The sequence below is a fragment of the Ahaetulla prasina genome, chromosome 13 (assembly GCF_028640845.1).
Source record: "Ahaetulla prasina isolate Xishuangbanna chromosome 13, ASM2864084v1, whole genome shotgun sequence".
Lineage (NCBI taxonomy): Eukaryota > Metazoa > Chordata > Lepidosauria > Squamata > Colubridae > Ahaetulla > Ahaetulla prasina.
Window position 1 is genome coordinate 5,159,356 of NC_080551.1, and position 23,123 is coordinate 5,182,478.

The 23,123-nt window shown below is 45.5% G+C and overlaps 1 protein-coding gene across 14 annotated transcripts in view; it reads left to right on the forward strand.

Annotated features, from left to right (window-relative positions):
- The first annotated feature begins 2,579 nt into the window (after positions 1-2,579).
- LOC131184546 (protein FAM169B-like) overlaps positions 2,580-23,123 on the forward strand; it is a 286,013-nt gene continuing 265,469 nt past the window's right edge. For 3 of the 14 annotated variants that reach the window (XM_058155967.1, XM_058155966.1, XM_058155979.1), the window contains exon 1: positions 11,294-12,568. In XM_058155967.1, the coding sequence (XP_058011950.1) occupies positions 12,472-12,568 (97 nt within the window). In that variant the 5' untranslated portion in view covers positions 11,294-12,471. The other 11 variants (XM_058155972.1, XM_058155973.1, XM_058155970.1 and 8 more) reach the window with 11 other exon arrangements.

Here is a 23,123-nt window from a genome sequence, read left to right on the forward strand (position 1 = left end):
TCCAAGCACCATTTCTGACAGATGGCAGTCCAGTCTCCCCTTGAAAGCCTCCAGTGATGAAGCTCCCACAACTTCCGAAGGCAACTTCTGTTCCACGGGTTGACTGTTCTCAGTGTCAAAAATCTCTCCTTGCTCAGTTCCCATCCACTATTCCTTATCTGGCCTTCAGGTCAGTGGTGAAATCCATTTTTTTTTTTACTACCAGTTCTGTGGGTGTGGCTTAGTGGGTGTGGTGTGGCTTGGTGGGCATGGCAGGGGAAGGATATTGCAAAATCTCCATTCCCACCCCACTCCAGGGGAAGAATACTGCAAAATCCCATTCCCTCCCCACTCTGGGACCAGCCAGAGGTGGCATTTGCTGGTTCTCTGAACTATTTAAAATTTCTGCTACCGGTTCTCCAGAACCTGTCAGAACCTGCTGGATTTCACCCCTGCTTCAGGTGCTTTGGAAAATAGCTTGTCCCCCTCCTCTCTGTGGCAGCCCCTCAAATATTGGAATACTGCTATCCTGTCTCCCCTGGTCCTTCTCTTCACCAGACTAGCCATGCCCAGTTCCTGCAACGGTTCATTGTATGTTTTAGTTCTTTGTGCTCTTCTTTGCACTCTTTCCAAAGTCTCAACATAACACATTAACAGAGTTGGAAGGGACCTTGTAGGTCATCTAGTCCAACCCCCCACCCAAGCAGGAGACCCTACACCATTTCTGACAGATGGCAGTCCAGTCTCTTCTTGAAAGCCTCCAGTGATGAAGCTCCCACAATTTCCGATGGCAACTTCTGTTCCATTGACTGATAGTTCTCACTGTCAGAAAATTTCTCCTTATTTCCAGGTGGAATCTCTCCTTGGTCAGTTTCCATCCATTATTCCTTGTCTGGCCTTCAGGAAAATAGCCTTACCCTCCTCCTCTCTGTGGCAGCCCTTCAGATATTAGAATGTTGCTATCATGTCTCCCCTGGTCCTTCTCTTCACCAGACTAGCCATGCCCAGTTCCTGTAACAGTTTATCTGCTATTGCTATTGCTGCTATTGCTTGCCACAGGAAAATACTGCCTTAATTTTAGGGTTTTATAACTATGTAAACAATATGTTCCGCTTTTTATGTGGTTGGATATTCTGTTCTCCGTTGCAGTCACTGACTTCAATAAAGTTATACTGCCACTAACAAATCATCACATTCATCAAGTCCGCAAAACGGGACACCACTTTCATGAGTCGCAAAGCAGCAAAGAAGTTTATATAGGTAGTCCTTCTTCAATTGCCATAACATTTAATGTCCGTTCTTCTTACAGTCCATTTTAAAAATTAGTCCATCTTCTAAAGTTCATTTTTTTCCCCAGCCACTTGTATATTCCTTCAAATTTCATAAGTCCATTTCTTAATTTACAATCCAGCTTCTCAAATTCAAATTTTCATCACTTATATATTTCTTCAATTGTCATAAGATTTAATATCCAATCTTCCAATACTACTCCATCAATCAAATATCATTTCAAATAAAATCTCTCAAATATAGCATTCATTCACAATATAACAGTAAGCAGTTAAAATCATTATATCCACATTATCTAAATTCATAAATTTCACTTTCCATCCTTCACAATTGAATAATATCATCCCATAGATTTATACCATACGAATAGCAAATAACAAAAATCCTATAATTTATATCCTAAACAAATCAATTCCAAAAATTAACCATAATATATAGGTAGTCCTTGACTTACAACCGTTTGCTTTACCCAGTCTTCCCTGGGAGCAGGAAGACTCAGGGAAGATGAGGAGAAGAAATGGGATGAGACCGCGGGAGCCTGCGGAGGGACCCTGGGAAGCTCGCAATATTCTCAAGGTGAGATCATCAAAATGCGGGTGCTTAGCAACGGGCACGCATTTAGGATGGTTACAGGAATGTATAGAATAAAATAAGATATAAAATGTGTTTAAACATGTCGATTAAGTAGGAATATGTGGGAATAAATATTCTATTCTATTCTATTCTATTCTATTCTATTCTATTCTATTCTATTCTATTCTATTCTATTCTAGCCTAGCCTATTCTTTCTTCATTCCAGTATTCTATTCTATTCTAGCCTATTCTTTCATTCCACTATTCTATTCTATTCTATTCTATTCTATTCTATTCTATTCTATTCTATTCTATTCTAGCCTAGCCTATTCTTTCTTCATTCCATTGTTCTATCCTATCCTATCCTATCCTATCCTATCCTATCCTATCTTCATTCCATTGTTCTATTCTATTCTATTCTATTCTATTCTATTCTATTCTATTCTATTCTATTCTATTAATTCAAGCCACGCTTGGATTGCCACCCGCCGGTTTTCAAGCCATACGACTGTCCACGGGTTTAAAAAAAAGTTCCGCAACTGCCACTGTGGTTTGCAAACCATTGTTCACAGTTTAGCAAGTGGGCTGAGAGCCGGTTGCAACTTGCAAACCCGGGCCTGAGTGAATGCAGCTGCTGCTCCGCTTCCGCATCCACCAGCGCTGGAGTTCAGCCAGGGACGGTGCGCAAACGGCCATTGGTTGCGCGTGGCGCACGGCCCTCCTTCGCACACCGGCATTCCCGGGCCGGGCGCACGAAAGCGGGGCTGTTCGGCACAGCTCCCTTCCCCCGAGGGCGGTTCCCGAGCAAGCCCGGAGGGCGGGCAGGCAGACAGGGCGGGCGATGGCGGGGGCCTCTCGGTTGCGCACGGGGAGAGGCGGTGCCGGTAAGGAACCGGAACGGGGCCTCTGGCCATGCGCAGAGTGCAGCCTTCCCTTCTTGCAATGCAATCCCTGCAGGGTTCAGGGAAGGAGGGGTGGGGTGGGAATCATGCGAGGCGGCCCCGGGCTGGGATAGTCGAAGCAAGCAGCCGCTTTTGCGCCCTGCAAAAATACCAAGCGCTTTGCGCCTTGCGCCTTGCAAAATGCGCCCTCGTGGAGGGGGCGAGAAATGTCGGGGCGCAGAATGATGGGGCGCTGCCGCCATCGCTCTGCAACCCTGCCGAGGAGGAGAACCTCAGGGGCAAGCAGGGGTCTCAGCTCTGCCCTTGGGAGGAAAAGGGTCGAAGGCTGGGGAAAATCTCGGGACCCCTTCTGCGTCCGCGGAGCCGGTTCTTGAGCGCAAAGCTGGAAGGACCGCTTTATAATAATGCCTTGGGAAGACCACACTTTAGAACGCTGGATTCAGTTTTTATTCACCAGATTATAAAAAAAAGATGTTAGAATAGAGTAGAATAGAATTTTTTATTGGCCAAGGGTGATTGGACACACAAGGAATTTGTCTTGGTGCATATGCTCTCAGTGTACATAAAAGAAAAGATACCTTCATCAAGAATCATTAGGTACAACGCTTAATAGAATAGAATAGAATTAGGAATAGAATAGAATTAGAATTAGAATTAGAATAGAATAGAATAGATTTTTTTTATTGGCCAAGCGTGATTGGACACACAAGGAATTTGTCTTGGTGCATATGCTCTCAGTGTACATAAAAGAAAAGATACGGTCATCAAGAATCATAAGGTACAATACTTAATGATAGTCATAGGGTACAAATAAGCAATCCGGAAACAATATCAATATAAATCATAAGGATTCAAGCAATAAAGTTACAGTCATACAATAAGTGGAAGGAGATGGGTGATGGGAACGATGAGAAGATTAATAGTGATGCAGACTTAGTAACTAGTTTGATAGTGTTGACGAATTTATTTGTTTAGCAGAGATGGCGGGGAAGAAACTTTTCTTGTGTCTAGTTGTTCTGGTGTGCAGTGCTCTAGCATCGTTTTGAGACTCTATAAATAGTGCAGAGAAGAGCAACAAAGATGATGAGGGGATTGGAGGCTAAAATATGAAGAAGGGTTGCAGGAACTGGATGAAAAGAAGGACTAGGGGAGACATGATAGCAGTGTTCCAATATCGCAGGGGCTGCCCCAAAGAAGAGGGAGTCAAGCTATTCTCCAAAGCACCTGAAGGCTGGATAAGAAGCAAACTAATCAAGGAGAGAAGCAACCTAGAATTAAGAAGAAACTTCTTAACAGAACAATGAACCAGCTTCACCCCTCCCCCACCCCCCACCCCCGTAAATTGTGGGTACTCCATCACTGGAGGCTTTTAAGAAGAGACTGGGCAGCTATTTTTCCTTCTTGAGCAGGGGGTTGGACTAGAAGACCTCCAAGGTCCCTTCCAACTTTGTTACTCTATGCCCACCTTGCTTGGCCACTGTGATTTGCTGCATTTAAATTGGCTAAATCAAATCCTAGCTTGATTTATAACCCTGCCAAATGTGGTTTGCCGTCTTGGCTTAGTGGCTTAGTGAAGTCCTCCAATGAAGGCTTATTCAGCAAAGCTTAAAACAAATCTGGTTTATGGACACAAGTAAATCTTGCCGCAAATCTCTGTTTATTAGTGGGCCCCATGAAAACGTTGCTTTTGTAATTTACGAAACTAGTTGAGGGGCCAATTTTCGCAAGAGAATATTGCCAGCAACAGATGGCAAGTAGCTATGACATTCTTTTTTTCTCCCCATGAAGAATTTTCTTGAATTTGCTGAAAATAAGTCCATATTTTTTGGGTGATGACAGTGGTAGGGAGGTTGTAGAAATAAAACCCTAAAAAAGGTTGAATTCTAGGATCCTGGTGGTTTTTGGTAGAGATGGCCTTGTCATGTTCTCTGAACAAATACATATTTGGTAACAATTGAAGGCCTGTGTCCTTTTAATGTTTATTAATGTTTATTATGTTGTGAGGAATGTTGTTTAGCAATGTAAAGTTTTCGTAGGGGCTGTGTTTTGGGGCTTATTGTTGTTTTTTCTGCCTTCGGTCCATCTGAAGTTTAAAGATAGGGCATTGTTTATGCAAAACTTGAAACAATTTTTACTCTTGAAAGCAAACTTTTATCTGGTTTGTTTTTATTTTCAGGATGGTAATAATTCCTTTCCCCACTTTTGCCATTTCCTCACTTAATCGTATTTTGAAAATCTGTCAGTCTTGCACAAATCAAAGCCTTTTCCTGCGTTCAATAATAGTGGATTTATTTATTCTCGTTAGAAAAACAGGGTATTAAAGCAACCTTATAATTAACTGAGAGGCATAGAAGTTACATACAGCTAAGCTACGACTTACATCTAAAACTGAGCCCAAAATTTCTGTTGCTAAATGAGACATAAGTCAGTTTCGCCCCATTTTATGACCTTTCTTGCCACAATTGTTAAATGAATCAGGGCGGTTGTTAGTAACACCATTGTAAAGGGAATCTGGCTTCCATGTTGATTTTGCTTGTCAGAAGGTCGCAAAAGGTGATCCCATGAGCTTGGGACACTGCGACCGTCACAAGTGTGAGAAATGGTCATAAATCACTTCCTTCAGTGGCGTTGTAAGTTCAAACGGTCACTAAATGAACGGTTTTAAGTCTACTGGTCTCATTCGAGACAATGACGAATCCGCATATAGACGAGAGGTCGAACGACTAGCCTTGTGGTGCAACCAAAACAATCTGGAACTGAACACACTCAAAACCGTAGAAATGGTGGTAGACTTTAGGAAAAACCCTTCCATGCTTCCACCTCTCACAATACTAGACAACACAGTATCAACAGTAGAAACCTTCAAATTTCTGGGTTCCATCATATCGCAAGATCTCAAATGGACAGCTAACATCAAAAACATCATCAAAAAAGGACAACAAAGGATGTTCTTTCTGCGCCAACTCAGTAAGCTCAAACTGCCCAAGGAGCTGCTGATCCAGTTCTACAGAGGAATTATTGAGTCTGTCATTTGCACCTCTATAACTGTCTGGTTCGGTTCTGCAACCCAACAAGAAAGACACAGACTTCAGAGGATAATTAGAACTGCAGAAAAAATAATTGCTACCAACCTGCCTTCCATTGAGGACCTGTATACTGCACGAATCAAGAAGAGGGCCGTGAAAATATTTACAGACTCCTCGCATCCTGGACATAAACTGTTTCAACTCCTACCCTCAAAACGACGCTATAGAGCACTGCACACCAGAACAACTAGACCCAAGAACAGTTTCCCCCCGAATGCCATCACTCTGCTGAACAAATAAGTCCCTCAACACTGTCGAACTATTCACTAAGTCTCCATTACTCTTACTATTAATCTTCTCATCGTTCCTATCACCCATCTCCTCCCACTTATGACTGCATGACTGTAACTTGTTGCCGTATCCTTACTATTTATATTGATTGTTTTCTAGTATGATTTGATTCCTTATTTGTACACTATGACTATCATTAAGTGTTGCATCTTATGATTCTTGACAAATGTATCTTGTCTATTTATGTACACTGAGAGCATAGGCACCAAAGACAAATTCCTTGTGTGTCTAATCACACTTGGCCAATAAAGAATTCTATTCTAAAAATAAAAATAAAAATTGGATTTTGTAATAACCTACGGTCAGTTCTTAAAAGAAATTTACCTTACCGGGGAGACCATAGAAAGGCCTATGTGATAATTTACAGCCACTTTGTTTTTCCTTGTGGGGCGTCACTTCAAAGCCACTTGGCTTTGGTTTGCTTGTTTTTGTGGTGTTTGGGGGAAAAATACATTCTTTGAGCTGTAGGATATTTTTGTCTTTCCCTTCATTCAGCCTGTGCTATCTCTGTGACGATGAAATCCAAGCCTGTGGTTTTTGACCAGTCAACATTTCATTTCGGGACAATGAAGGACCAGCTGTAGTAGTTATCTTGGTGTGGTCGCTTTTGATATCACCATGATTTTGACTCAAATTAAGTCATTTCGGGGATGATACAACCACACTGGCTGGGTTTGAACAATGTGGTAAGCTAAAATGTAGTTGGTTGGTTTGTGTGTCAAGGATATTGTATTTGGTCAGTTGGCCTGTCTCCATTTGACAGCTGTGTCCTCAACATGGGGCCCTGAGGAGGACATGTCCCATCTTCTACAGCCATTGGGTGTTGAGGTGGGGAAGGTGATTATTGATCTTTTTCTTTGCTTTTTCCATTGACTCCATGAAAATGGTTGGAAATGTCAAGATTAGCAAGGCGACATATTTGTGTGTGTATGTCTCTCTCTCTCTCTCTCTCTGTGTTATGTCTCGCTCGCTTTTCCCGCAGCCGGGTCCCTCTTATCTCCTGCCGAACGCTGAGGAATGTCCTGGCATGCCTCCAGGCCCCAGCCCTGGCTCCATGCCCAGGCAAACAGAGCAACTAGACCCCTCCCCCTCCTCCACAGCATGTGAGCCTGAGGAATGTGAATTGCCAACAGCTGGAGCCTGGAGAGATCCTCGCTTCAGGAGAATTGATAGGCGGCGTCAGCAAAAGGAAGGGAGGGGCAGGCCTGGATAAGTGCTGAGTCATGGAGCCACACCCCATGGCCTATAGAAAGGATCTGCTTTCTGGCATTCTCTGAGTCAGGCAAAGTCTACCTTGGATTGCTGAAGTCACTTCCTGGTCTCCTGCCTGCCTTGAGGACTTTGCTAGGACTTTGGCAGAGCTGCAGAGGCACGCCTGATATGGACTTCCCCGACCCGGCCGTCAGCGGAGGAGTGGGACACGACACTGTGTGTATTTCTAGAACATTCTAGAGATTGACCGGAAGCTCATTACAGGTAGTCCTCTACCTACGACTTTTTGTTTAGTAACACTTCGAAGTTACAGTGGCACTGAAAAAGCTATTTATGCCCATTTTTCACACTACCAATCCTTGCAGCTCCCCCCCCCCATGGTCATGTGATCAAAATTCAGATGTTTGGTAAGTGTGATTTATATTTGTAATGGTCCTATCTGAGCAGAATGGGGCAGCTGGTCATGAAAAGGTAACAAGGTTTCACACAATGTAGAACATAGAATAAATATTGTAGGGCCGTGGTGGCTCAGGCTGTAAGATAGCCTGTTATTAAAACAGCAGCCTGCAATTACTTCAGGTTCTAGTCTCACCAGGCCCAAGGTTGACTCAGCCTTCCATCCTTTATAAGGTAGGTAAAATGAGGACCCAGATTGTTGGGGGGGCAATAAGTTGACTTTGTAAATATACAAATAGAATGAGACTATTGCCTTACACACTGTAAGCCGCCCTGAGTCTTTGGAGAAGGGCGGGATATAAATGTAAATTTAAAAAAAAATAGGGTTGGAAGGGACCTCAGAGATCTTCTAGTCCAACCCTACCCCTGCTCTAGCAGGAGACCCTATACCAGGGGTCAGCAACCGCATGTGGCTCTGGAGCCGCATATGGTTCTTTCATCCCTCTGCTGCGGCTCCCTGTTGCTGGTCGGCTCCACAATTGATAGGGTTTTCAGTTAGAACAGGTAAAGGAAAAAGGATGCTGCGCTAGGAGGAGACTTTATGGTGGGGGAACCGAACTTCCGGTCAGCAGAGGAAAAAGGGCACTGCGCTAGGAGGAGACTTTATGGTGGGGAAACCGGACTTCCAATTGGCTCCAGAATTGAATGGGGACTTTTGGTTAGGACCTTTGTGGCTCTTTGAGTGTTTAAGGTGGCCGACCCCTACCCTGTACCATTCCAGACAAATAGCTGCCCGGTCTTTTCTTGAAAAGATTCTCCATTGATAGAGCAATCACTTCTCCGGGAGGCAGGCAAGATGTTCCACTGATTAATTGTTCTCCCTGTCAGGAGATGTCTTATTTCCAGGTTGGATTTCTTCTTTACAAGCTTGCACCCAATGCTTCTTGTCCTGCTCCTAGGTGTGGAGAATATAGCAATAGCACTTTTTATTTTATTTATTTATTTATTTATTTTAATTTATATACCGCCCTTCTCCCGAAGGACTCAGGGCGGTTTACAGCCAAATAAAACAACAATCACAAAAGTTAAAAACATTTTAAAAAAAACTAATTTAATTAGGCTAAGAAAAACTAAAAACTCTAATAGAAAACCCCCATTAAAACTATTAGGCCAGCCCTGCGCGATGGAACAAAAATGTCTTCAACTCGCGTCGGAAGGTCCGGAGGTCAGGGAGTTGATGTATCCCTGGAGGCAGCTCGTTCCAGAGGGCAGGGGCCCCCACAGAGAAGGCCCTCCCCCTGGAGCTTGCCAGTCGACATTGTCTGACCGATGGCACCCTGAGGAGACCTCCCTATGGGAGCGCACTGGTTGATGGGAGGCAAGTGGTAGCAGCAGGCAGTCCCGTAAATAACCCGGTCCTATGCCATGGAGTGCTTTAAAGGTGGTAACCAGCACCTTGAATTGCACCCGGAAGACCACTGGAAGCCAGTGCAGCTTGCGCAGGAGAGGTGTTACATGGGAGCTTCGAGTTGCTCCCTCTATCACCCGCGCAGCCGCATTCTGGACCAGTTGGAGCTTCCGGGTGCTCTTCAAGGGGAGCCCCATGTAGAGAGCATTGCAGTAGTCCAGGCGGGAAGTGACAAGGGCGTGAGTGACTGTGCATAGGGAATCACGGTCTAAGAAGGAACGCAACTGGCGTATCAGGTGAACCTGATAAAAAGGTCCCCTGGCGACGGTCGTCATATGCTCTTCAAAGGACAACCGTCCATCCAGGAGGACGCCTAAGTTGCGAACCCTTTCCATGGGGGCCAATGACTCTCCCCCTACAGTCAGCGATGGCATCAGCTGGCTGTACTGGGATGCCGGCATCCACAGCCACTCAGTCTTGGAAGGGTTGAGTCAGAGCCTGTTTTTCCCCATCCAGACCTGCACGGCCTCCAGACACCGGGACATCACTTCAACGGCTTCATTGGGGTGGTTAAGGGTGGAAATGTACAGCTGTGTATCATCAGCATACAGGTGACACCGCACCCCAAAACCACGGATGATCTCACCTAGCGGCTTCATGTAGATGTTGAACAGGAGAGGCGAGAGAACCGACCCCTGTGGCACCTCACACATGAGGTGCCTCGCGGCTGATCTCTGCCCCCCTGCCAACACCGTCTGCGACCGGTCAGAAAGGAAGGAGGAGAACCACCGAAAGACGGTGCCCCCCACTTAAACTTAAACTTATATACCGCTTCACAGTACTTTTACAGCCCTCTCTAAGTGGTTTACAGAGTCAGCCTATTGCCCCCCCCAAACATCTGACTCCTCCTTTTACCGACCTCGGAAGGAAGGAAGGCTGAGTCAACCTGGAGCCAGTCAGGATCGAACTCCCGGCAGTTGGCAGAATTAGCCTGCAATACTGCATTCTAACCACTGAGCCATCACAGCTCCTTCCTTCTCCCTCCCTCCCTCCCTCCTTTCAGAATAGCACTTAGACTTATATACCACTTTCCAGCCCTCTGTAAGCGGTTTACAGAGTCAGCATATTGCCGCCGACAATTTGGGTCCTCATTTTACTGACCTTGGAAGGATGGAAGACTGAATCAACCTCGAGCCAGTCAGGATCAAACTGCTGGCAGTGGGCAGAGTCACCCTGCAATACTACATTCTCACCACTGTGCCACCATGGCAATAGAATAGAATAGGAATAATTGGAATAATAGGAATGAATAGAACAGAACAGAATAGAACAACACTTAGGGTTATATACCCCTTTGTGGTGCATTTACAGCCCTCTTTAAGCAGTTTATAGGGTCAGCATATTACCCCAACAATCTGTCTTCTCATTTTACCAACTTCGGAAGGATGGAAGGCTGAGTCAGAATCGAACTGCTGGCAGTCAGCAGAGGTAGCCTGCAATACTGCATTCTAACCACCGCGCCACCACGGCTCATAGTATGTCAACCTCATCTTTTCTGTGACAGCCCCTCAAACACTGGAAGACTGCTATCATGCCACCCCAGATCCCTTCTCTTCATTAAGCTAGACCTACCCTCAATCCTTCATTGTACGTTTTTAGCCTCCAATCCCCTAATCATCTTTGTTGCTCTACTCTGTCCTCTTTCTAAGGTCTCAACATCTTTTTTTCTTTTTTTTGGTATCGTGGTGACCAGCAGTGGACGCAGTATTCCAAGTGTTGTCTTAACGGGGCAGTATAAAGTTGTATTGTCATCACTTCACGTCATTTTCAAATGATCCCTCTGTTAATGCAACCCAAGACTGGATTTTTGAGAGTGGGAGGGGTGGAAAATGATTTATTTCAGATCATTTCTGCAGCCGGGCCCCCCAAAAATGGCTTCCTTCTCTTGTCCCTTTCAACCAATGGTGAAATGCTACCGGTTCGCACTGGTTCGGGCGATCCGATAGTGATAAAAGCTACCGTTTCAGGCGAACTGGTAGTAAAAAAAAATAGTTACCGGTTCATCCAAACCGGTAATTTCCGACGATCAGCTGATTTATATTCGCTAGAAAGCAGGAAATTCTGCTTTCTAGCGAATCTAAATTGTGCCGCGCAGCTGTTTCCCCCCTCTCGCTGTTCGACTTACCTTGCTAAACTTCCTTTTTCCGTGCAAAGCGTGCGTTTGGTGCACACTGCGCATGCGCACTGCATATGCACGTGCCCGCAGCATGTGTTTGGCACGCACTGTGCTTGCGCGGGCAGAGAACTGTGAGAAACCGCGGAGGATTTTGCCACTGTTTTCAACTTTGGTTTAAAGTGTGTCGGAAGCACCTTTCCTCGCTCTGCCTCAAGCATCAGACTGCTCTTCTGCTCCGTTTAATAATAATAATAATAATAATAATAATAATAATAATAATAATAATAATAATAATAATAATAATAATAATAATAATAATAATAATAATAATTTAATTTTTATACCGCCCTTCTCCCGAAGGACTCAGGGCGGTGAACAGGCAGATAAAATAATACCATATATTACAATAAAAACACTCTTTAAAAAACTTATTCAATATGGCCTAAAATTTAAAATACAATACAAAATATAAAATAAACCCCAATAAAATCCATATTTAAAAACCCTATTTAAGCCAGTCCTGCTCGGAAGAATAGATACGTCTTCAGCTTGCGGCGAAAGGTCCGGAGGTCAGGAAGTTGTCGAAGTCCTGGGGGAAGCTCATTCCAGAGGGTAGGTGCCCCCACAGAGAAGGCTCTCCCCCTGGGGGTCGCCAGCCTACACTGTTTGGCTGACGGCACCCTGAGGAGGCCCTCTCTGGGAGCGTACCGGTCGGTGGGAGGCATGTGGTAACAGAAGGCGGTCCCGAAGATATTCCGGTCCTATGCCATGGAACGCTTTAAAGGTGGTAACCAGCACCTTGAAGTGCACTCGGAAAACCACAGGTAGCCAGGCTTTTAAAAACAAAAAAACAACAACGAGAAAGCCTTTTATGGGGGCTTCCCATCCGCTTCGTATGGGGAGCATTTTTGGAGATACTCTCCTCCTCCCCCCACCCCACTGCCGGGGGATTTCTCCCTTGCTGTAAATTAGCCTGGTTGTTTCCTTTGCATTAAACAGAATCCTTCCTTCCAGCCTGAACGAAGGGGTGTGTTAAAAAACAACAACGGTGGCCAAGGCTGCTGCTATCTGCTGGCCAACCTCACTGTTGACATTGTGGCTGGAGAACGGGGCCCATGTGACGTGCTGATCTTGTTTACCAAGCTTGGGTTATTTAAGATGGCAGAGTCTCTTTTCAGCTCTCGGCAGAAATTTCTGGAATCTGAGAAACGCAAGGCGGCTTCTTCTAAATTTACTCTCCGGATGGTTTTCTCTGGTACCTATACTCTGGGGAAGCGGGTGGGGGTGGGTGGGCAGAAGACCATTCCTCTCTTATTGCATGTTTTATAAACTCTAGTTCCTCTCCCATCCGCCCCTTGCTTGCAGATTGTTTTTCAAACCACTCCTGGATGGGTTTATTGCAACTTCCCAACCGGAATATCCTCTTTTATATATATATGACTTTGGAGAATCACCTTTTTTAAAAAAAAAATGCAATTCAACCGTGTAAATTTAGGAAGGTTTTATGCACTCCAGCTCCTGTGTTATGTATGTACGGCAGAGAAGGGAAGCTTTTGTGGAAACGAGAAACTAGAAAAGTAAGGCTGGCGGTTTTTAAACAAAGGGACTTTTATTTTGTAAGGGCTGGAATTCCCCGCACCTCCTGTCTGTCTGACATATTAAGTATTTAGACAGATTAACAAAGTTGGAAGGGACCCCTGTAGGTCATCTAGTCCAACCCCCCTGCCCAAGCAGGAGACCCTACCCCATTTCTGAAAGATGGCAGTCCAATCTCTTCTTGAAAGTCTCAAATGATGAAGCTCCCACAATTTCCGAAGGCAACTTCTGTTCCAAGGGTTGGTTGTTCTCACTGTCAGAAAATTTCTCTTTATTTCCAGGTTGAATCTCTCCTTGATCAGTTTCCATGTCTGGCCTTCGGGTGCTTTGGAAAATAGCTTGACTCCTTCCTCTCTCTGGCAGCCCCTCAAATATTGGAACATCACTATCATATCTCCCCTGGTCCTCCTCTTCAGTAGACTAGCCAGGCCCAGTTCCTGCAACCGGTCCTCAACAAAATACTGCACAGGTAGTCCTTTCCTTACAACCACAATTGAACCCAACATTTCTGCTGCCAAGCAAGACAGTTGTTAACTGAGATTTGCCCCATTTTGCGACCTTTCTTGTCACCATTGTGAAATCAATCCCTAGGGTTATTAAATTAGTAACCCGATTGTTAAGTGAATCTGGTTTCCCCATCGACTGTGCTTGTCAGAAGGGCACAAAAGGGGATTGCGTGACCCCGGGACATTGCAACTGTCATAAATAGATGCCAATTTGCAACTGTCTGAATTTTGATCACGTGAGCATGGGGATGCTGTAATAGCAACAGAACTTAGACTTATATACCGCTTCATAGTGCTTTCCAGCCCTCTCTAAATAGTTTACAGAGTCAGCGTATTGTTGTGTTTCGTCCAATCTCACCTCAGCCGGGGTCTTCTTATCTGCTTCCGAACACGGAGGAATGTTCTAGTATGCCTCCCGGCCCCAGCCCTGGCTCCATGCCCAGGCAAACGGAGCAACTAGACCCCTCCCCCTCCTCCACAGCATGTGAGCCTGAGGAAGGTCAATTGCCAACAGCTGCCGACTGGAGTGACCCTCGCGTCAGAAGACTTGATAGGCGGAGGCAACAGAAGGAAGGGAGGGGCAGGCCTGGATAAGTGCTGAGTCATGGAGCCACACCCCATGGCCTATATAAAGGACCTGCTTTCTGGCATTCTCTGAGTCAGGCAAAGTCTAAACATATCTTGCTGAAGTCACTTTCTGGTCTGCCTGCCTGCCCTGAGGACTTTGCTAGGACTTTGGCAGAGCTGCAGAGGCACACCTGATTCGGATTTCCCTGACCCGGCCGTCAGCGGAGGAGTGGGACACGACACGTATTACCCCCAACAATCTGGGTCCTCATTTTACTGACCTTGGAAGGATGGACAGCTGAGTCGACCTTGAGCCGGTCAGGATCGAACTCCTGGCAATCAGCAGAATTAGCCTGCAATACTGCATTCTAACCACTGCGCCACCATGGCAATAGAATAGGAATGGAATAAGCACTTAAAACTTATATACTGCTTCATAGTGCTTTGCAGCCTTCTCTAAGCGGTTTACAGAGTCAGCCTATCACCTCCAACAATCCGGGTCCTCATTTTACCAACTTCGGAAGGACGGAAGGCTGAGTCAACTTTGAGCCTGGTGAGATTCGATCTGCCAAATTGCAGTCAGCCGGCAATCAGCAGAAGTAGCCTTCAGTACTTCACTCTAATCACTGAACCGCCATCTTAACCATCTTAAGTGTGAAAAACGACCATAAGTCCCTTTTTTCTATGCAACTTTGAACGGTCACTAAATGAATAGTTGTAAGTTGGGGACTACTTATCCTTTATAAAGAGAGCGTAAATATGAAAATAGCATGGGTATTCTAGGTTTTATTTCTACTTCCAAATATTTTGAACAGTAGTGCGATAGATCAGTAAACGTCCTTAGTATGGTACATTTAAGAAAACGGAGATAAAATGGAAGGGCTAAACCAGGGGTCTGCAAACTTGGCTCTTTTAAGACTTGTGGACTTCAACTCCCAGAGTTCCTCAGCAGCAAAGCTGGCTGAGGAACTCTGGGAGTTGAAATCCACAAGTCTTTAAAAGAGCCAAGTTTGCAGACCCCTGGGCTAAACAATTCTTAGGCCTAGATTTACAAGTAAATAAATTTAGCATCATATTACAGATGCAAAATTTTTTTTCCCCTAACAACCAGCACGGCTGGAATGTTTGCTTCCATCCAGCTGTATTTCACTGTATTTCACTGTATTTCAAGAAAACATGGATGCAGTTCTTGGATTTTGGGGTGCAGCTATACACATTGAATATATTTGGCTGGCAAGAATTAAAACAAAAATAAAACGTTAAGATTTGGCCCTGTGATTTTTTCTCTCTTGAGGTAGATAGCTCACTGCCTTAGCTCAAAGGAACGACTGTAAAGAAGGCTTGTTTGATGGACGTCTCTAGAATTTTAAAGCGAATTTTGAGTTCTTGGAAGTGTTTTTATGAGAATGAGAAATACTCTGCCTATGATTAAAAGCGTTACTGGGAAGGAAGACTGTGTACTGTGTGGAATGCCTTGTCCCATGCTGGAGATGGAAGCAAAAACCACGTGCTTTGTCAACTTCCATCGGTACATAAAGATGTTAAAAATAAGATTGCTGTTAATCCTAGAGCGCATTCTTCCGCTCAGAAATATGTCAGCGTGTTTAGTAATAACGCTATCTCCTTTGTAGAGTGGGTACCCTTTACCTTATTTGGTCGCACGAAGGATGGTTGCAGGAATTGGGGATGAAAAGAAGGATTAGGGGAAACGTGATAGCTGTGTTCCAATCTTTGAGGGGCTCCTACAAAGAGGAGGGGCTCAAGCTATTTTCCTATAGTCCAGTTTCTCATCCACTATACCGTTAAAGTCACCCATCATATAGATATTATCATAGTCCAGATCAATTATTTTCATGTGTAAAAGATAAAGGTAAAGGTTCCCTTCGCACATATGTGCTAGTCATTCCCGACTCTAGGGGGTGGTGCTCATCTCCGTTTCAAAGCCGAAGAGCCCACGCTGTCCGAAGACATCTCCGTGATCATGGGGCCGGCATGACTCAACGCCAAAGGCGCACGGAATGCTGTTACCTTCCCACCAAAGGTGGTCCCTATTTTTTCTACTTGCATTTTTTACGTGCTTTCAAACTGCTAGGTTGGCAGAAGCTGGGACAAGTAATGGGAGCTCACCCCGTTACATGGCAGCACTAGGGATTCGAACCACTGAACTGCCGACCTTTCGATCGACATGTTCAGCATCTTACTCACTAAGCCACCGCATCCCTTCATATATTTTTTTCATGTGTAGTTTTCTATAAAATGTAGTTTCCTTCTTGGCTGTCATTTGGAGCATATATTGCTGTTAAAAGTATTTTCGTGTTATTATCTATTATTTCCACCATCAAAATTCTGCCATCTTCATCTGTGTATATTTGCTTCGCTGAAATTGTATCTCTTACGTATAAAACTACTCCTCTTGTGGCAATGAAGTAAATATTTTCCCCAGCTTTGGCTGTACCAGTAATTGTTCATGTTGCTTTTTGATATGTACTTCTTGTAGACAAACTATATCAAATTTTAAGGCTCAAGCTATTTTCCAAAGGACCAAATGGCAAGAGAAGAAACGATGGATGGAAACTAATCAAGGAGAGAAGCAACCTAGAACTACGGAGAAAATTCCTAACAGTGACGACAATTTATCAGTGGAACAGAAGTTGGCTTCAGAAATTGTGGTTGCTCCATTACTGGAGGCTTTGAAGAAGAGACTGGACAGCTACATGTCTGAACTATATAGGGCAGGGGTGAAATGCTACTGGTTCAAACAGGTTCGGCGGAACCGGGAGCGTTGGCGGCTGGTGGTTCGGAGAACTGGTAGCGATGGCGGCGTGAAGCTCCGCCCGATCGTCATTACTTCCTGGTTTTAAACAGGAAGTAACCTATTTTTTACCCTCTGCGGATGTGCAGAAGAATTCCCGCGTGCACAGAAGGTCCGCGGGCGCACGTGAACTGGTTGGGAAGGTAAGTAGATTTCACGCCTGGTATAGGGTCTCCTGCTTGAACAGGGAGTTGGACTAGATGACCTCCAAGGTCTCTTCCAACTCGGTTATTCTGTGTTCTACATCCAGATCTGATCAGTACCTGTGTAGAAATTGCGGAGCTGATGGAGAAAATTGAAAGGTTAAATAAAGGAGGTACAATAAACCTCCAATTCAATGGAGCTCATCTTGTGGATTTTGAATGCAAATCTGAACATACACAATATCCTTTCACACGTCTGCAAAATCCCATTTGCCGTTCTCTGCTTGGATAGAATAGATAAAATGTGCATGTGTAAAATCTCATTCCCGCTTTTACACATGCATGAGCTATATGCAAAATAAGCATGCATAAAATCCCATTGGCGGAATGCCTATTATAATAACATTAGAGCATACAAAATCCCATTTGAATTTAATGGACTTTCTGCTTTTTAATGGACATCCCTTCCCCCATTGGGGCATCACCTTCCAAGCTGACAATCTTGCATTTCCAGGGGTGAGTCAACCCTGTGGAGGCTAGCAGGGTTTTTGCCTTGGCTGAAAAATTGGTGACTTTGAAAAATCAATGAGAAGTTTTGCAATATGTGGGCTGCATTGGAAGGCAGTGGCTTTTAGATTTATTTAGTCGCTTCAAGCACTACGCACTTTTCATGCTTTGTTTATGTGAAAGCTTAAGAAGAGATCTGAGAGACAGTTTGGTGTAGTGATTGTGTTGTGTCTGTGCCCACCGAGCCGGGCCCCCTGACAGAAAGTGACTTGGAAAGTGAGGGGGAAGGGTCATCAGGACTTACCTCTGGAGCACCGGCTTCCCTGGCTCAGCTCCAGGAGCCAGAGGCAGGCCAGGTGGAGGAGATAATGAGGCCTCCGTCCCCTGACTCTTTCTCCCCCCAGGCCATGCCTCCAGACCTGGCTGATGGCAATCAGGCCTGGCTGGACCCTAGGTTTTGTAGGCAGGAGAGGTGGGAACAACAGAAGCAGGGGTGGGGCAGGCCTAGGAAGTGCTGAGTCATGGAGCCACACCCCACAGGATATAAAAGGCAGCAAGGGCTGCTATACCACTTCGTGGCAAGCAAATCAACTGCTTAACTAGAGCTGAAGTACTGTCTGTTCTTGGTTGACTCATCGGCATCAAGAGAGATAACAGAGACACTTGGCAGACGCTCGCTAGTTTGCTGCCAGAGCTGATAGTTGCCAGCTAATTAAGTCATCGCTCGGACTGAGGCGAGGAGGACAGAACAGGTTGAAGCACCAGCCTAGAAACTGGAATGTTCTAGTTCAGTGGTGAAATTCAAAAATTTGCCTTACCGATTCTGTGGGTGTGGCTTGGTGGGCGTGGCTTTGTGATCATGTGACTGGGTGGGTGTGACTTGGTCATGTGACCGGGTGGGCATCGCTCCACAGCTGACACACAGACACAATGCAAAAGCAGCTGGACTTCACACAGAATGGCCCCTGCAACAAGCAGGAACCTCACGGAGTCTCAGCTCAAAAACCAACTATCACACTTTACACAAAAATAACACAAAAGCTGCACAAATGACTCACACACAATGCAAAAGCAGCTTGGCTTCACACAAAATGGCCCCTGCAACAAGCAGGAACCTCACAGAGTCACAAAGAGCTCAAAAACCAACTATCACACTTTACACAAAAATAACAAAAAAGCTGCACAACTGACTCACAAGCGCACGCCTACTGTTTCAGTGACTCCATCCAGCCAACTCGTTCTCTGCCATCCCCTTCTTCTTTTGCCCTCCATTGTTGCCAGCATTCGGCTCTTCTCCAGGGAGTCCTTCCTTCTCATTAGGTGGCCAGAGGATTTCAGTTTCATTTTCGGGATCTGGCCTTCTAAAGAGCAGTCAGGGTTGATCTCCTCTAGGACTGACCGGTTGGATCGCCTTGCAGTCCAAGGGACTCGCAGGAGTCTTCTCCAGCACCAGAGTTCAAAGGCCTCAATTCTTTGGCGCTCAGCCTTTCTTATGGTCCAACTTTCACAGCCATACATTGCAACTGGGCTGTGAGATTAGGCAAATAAGTAGTAAAAAAATGCTAAAAAAAAGTAAAAAAAAAAAGTTCCACAGCTGATTGTCGTACTTTTTAATGTATTTTTTTTACTACCGGTTCTGGCGAATGGTAGCAATCATTACTTGTCCGAACCGGCCCGAACCGGTAGCATTTCACCCTTGTTCTACTCCTGGCTTAGGTGTGAACCCAGCTGGGTGATCCTGGGCTAGTCCCTTTCTCTCAGTGCTAGGAAGGAAGTGATGGCAAACCACTTCTGAAATCTTGCCAATTATTTCAGGGACCTGTCCAGGTAGTTGCTAGGAACACTGACTGGAAGAAGAGGAGAAAGGGAGGAAGAAGAGGAGGAAGAATGAACGAGAAGAGCAATGAAGAATTTAAAAGAATGAAAAGAGATAGAGGAGGAAGAACAAGGAATGAAAAAAAAAGAAGCAGAATGAAAAAGAATGAAAAGAACAAAAACAACAACCACAACCTAGCTTGAACTATTTATTACTCTTGTGATTTTCCTGGAGCGTTTCAAAGGAGGTAGATAACGTTTGCTAACTTTTTTTTAGACTTCCAATTGATTTGATGTCTCAGCCACTGCCAGTGATTCAAAATCGGTTTCTGTCTTTTTGCTTTCACTTTCAAATCCCATTTTTTAAAATTTGCATTTATACCCCGCCCTTCTCCGAAGACTCAGGGCGGCTTACACTATGTCAAGCAATAGTCTTCGTCCATTTGTATATTATATACAAAGTCAACTTTTATTGCCCCCAACAATCTGGGTCCTCATTTTACCTACCTTATAAAGGATGGAAGGCTGAGTCAACCTTGGGCCTGGTGGGGCTTGAACCTGCAGTAATTGCAAGCAGCTGTGTTAATAACAGACCGACTTAGTCTGCTGAGCCACCAGAGGCCCTTGTTTGTCTCTGCAGTCGATACTGAAGGGGCAATTATGGTCTCCCTGATCGGGCCAAGCATTGAGTATAGAGAGGGAAAAAAAAACCCCGCATCTCAGATTTTAAGTTTTTGTAGGTTGTGCTTTAGAATAGAACAGAGCTGGAAGGGACTTTGGAGGTCTTCTAGTCCAGCCCCCTGCTCAAGCAGGAGACTCTATACCATTTCAGACAAGTAACTATCCGGTCTCTTCTTAAAAACCTCCAGTGATGAAGCACCCACAAACAGATTCTGGTGGCAATCTGTTCCACTGGTTAATTGTCCTCGCTGTTAGGAAGTTTCTCCTTAACTCCAGGTTGCTTCTCTCCTTGGTTAGTTTCCATCCATTGCTTCTTGTTCTGCCCTCTGGTGCTTTGGAAAATAAGTTGACCCCCTCTCTTCTTTGTGGCAGCCCCTCAAATAATGGAAGACTGCTATCATGTCACCCCCAATTCTTCTTTTCTTTAGACCAGCCAGACCCAAAACCTGCAGCCGTTCTTCCTGTGGTTTAGTCTCCAGGCCTTTGATCATCTCAGTTGCTCTTCTCTGAACTTGTTCCAAAATCTCAACATCTTTTTTTTTTATTTTTAATAGATCATCAGTTACATTTTACTGGAAGGCAGTCCTTTGGGTTTTCAAAAAATAAAAATAAAATTCCACTGATGGTCTATCTCGGGGGGTCTCCAACCTTGGCAACTTTAAGACTTGTGGACTTCAACTCCCAGAGTTCCTCGTTGAAGTCCACAAGTCTTAAATGTTGCCAAGGTTGGAGACCCCTGGTCTTATCTCATAGCTAGCCTAAAGGGTTTGATAGGTTGTGGTCTCCCTGTGTATTTCTAATATCAAAGCCCACCCACATCGTTGGTGGTCAGGGTTTTAGCCCAGGGGTGGGCTTCAAAAATTTTAGCAAGGGGTTCTCTGCCTGATTGCTGGGTGGGCGTGGCCACGGTGGGCGCCGCCTAGTCAGCCTCCTGCACCACAGCAGGGGGGTGTTTTCGCCCTCCCCGGGCTCCGGAGGCTTTCCTTGAGCCTCCAGGAGGGCGGAAACAGCCTCCCCAGGCTCCGGAGACCCACTGGAGGCTGGAAACGGGCCCATTTCCAGACTTCCCGAACTTCTGGTAGCTTGTTTTTCACCCTCTCCAAGCCTCCGTGCACGCCTTGCACTTACTTGCATCCAAAATGTGTGGGGGACTCCTGGGGGGCCAGCCAGGAGTGGGATTTGGGGGTTCTCTGACCTGCACAGAATCTTAGCTAGAGGTTCTCCCAAACCCCTGCAAACCCCAAGCAGCCGAGCCCTGTTTCAGCCCAACATCAAGGAGGCTGTAAACTCCCAGTTTATAAGTTGGAGATAAGCTTGTAAACAGAGATTTGTCATTTGTCCAGGAAAGGTCCAACCTAGAACAAAGGAGAAATTTCCTGACAGAACAATCAATCAGTAAAGGCTTGCCTTCAGAAGTTGTGGGTGCTCTGTCCCTAGAGGCATTCAAGAAGAGACTGGACAGCCATTTCTTCTGATGGTATACGGCAGCAGTTCTCAACCTGTGGGTCGACCCTTGGGGGTTGAATGACGATTTGCCAGGGGTCGCCTAAGAGCATCGGAAATATGGGAAGTATACTTGCGAGTTGAAGAATCGCGCTCCAATGGTTGACTCCACAAGCCAGCTGCAGGCTCTTCAAATTGCTAGCCGAATTCGGCTTCAGGCGTGATCAATTAAAAAAAAAATCTTTGCTCTGATGTCTCCCTCTCAAGCCAGCTGCAATCACTCCCAATCACTAGCCTAATCTGGCTTCAGGCATGATAAACTTAATAGGGGAGGAGTCTCCGCTTTAATGCCTCCGTCCTCAAGCCAATCGCAAGCAGTTCAAATCGCTAGCCAATAAGGCTTCAGGCACGATAAATTCAAAACGAAAATAATTTTACGGTTGGGGTCGCCACATCGTGGGGAATTGTATTAAAGGGGTCGCAGCACTATAAAGGTTTATTTATTTATTTATTTATTTATTTATTTATTTATTTATTTATTTATTTATTTATTTATTTATTTATTCGTATTTCTATACCGCCCTATCTCCCTAAGGACTCAGGGCGGTGTACAGCCATATAAAAACACACAAATGTACAGAATAAAAACATTCAACTAAAAAACTTATTATAAAGGCCAAATATTTAAAATAAGATATAAATAATAAAACCCAATTTAAAACCCAAGCTAAAATTTAATCATTTAAAAATTTAAAACCCTAGTCCAGTCCTGCGCAAATGAATAGATGTGTCTTAAGCTCGCGGCGGAAGGTCCGAAGGTCAGGAAGTTGACGAAGTCCTGGGGGAAGCTCGTTCCAGAGGGTGGGACCCCCCACAGAAAAGGCCCTTCCCCTGGGTGTCGCCAGTCGGCACTGCCTAGCCGACGGCACCCTGAGGAGTCCCTCTCTGTGAGAGTGCACGGGTCGGTGGGAGGCATTCGGTGGCAGCAGACGGTCCCGTAAGTAACCCGGCCCTATGCCATGGAGCGCTTTGAAGATCATTACCAAAACCTTGAAGCGCACCCGGAAAACCACAGGCAGCCAGTGCAGTCTGCGCAGGAGAGGTGTTACATGGGAGCCACGAGGGGCTCCCTCTATCACCCGCACAGCTGCATTCTGAACTACCTGGAATCTCCGGGTGCTCCTCAAGGGGAGCCCCATGTAGAGAGCATTGCAGTAGTCCAGGCGAAATGTCACGAGAGCATGAGTGACCGTGCACAAGGCATCCCGGTCTAGAAAGGGGCGCAACTGGCGCACCAGGCGAACCTGGTGGAAGGCTGTCCTGGAGACGGCCGTCAAATGGTCTTCAAAAGACAGCCGTCCATCCAGGAGAACGCCCAGATTGCACACACTCTCCATTGGGGCCAATGACTCGCCCCCAACAGTCAGCCGCGGCTGCAGCTGACTGTACTGGGATGCCGGCATCCACAGCCACTCCGTCTTGGAGGGATTGAGCTTGAGCCTGTTTCTCCCCATCCAGACCCGTACGGCCTCCAGACACTGGGACAACACCCCGATAGCTTCATTGGGGTGGTCCGGTGTGGAAAAGTACAGCTGAGTGTTGTCAGCGTACAGTTGGTACCTCACACCGAAACCACTGATGATCTCACCCAGCGGCTTCATATAGATGTTGAACAAGAGGGGCGAGAGAATCGACCCCTGAGGCACCCCACAAGTGAGGCGTCTCGGGGCCGACCTCTGC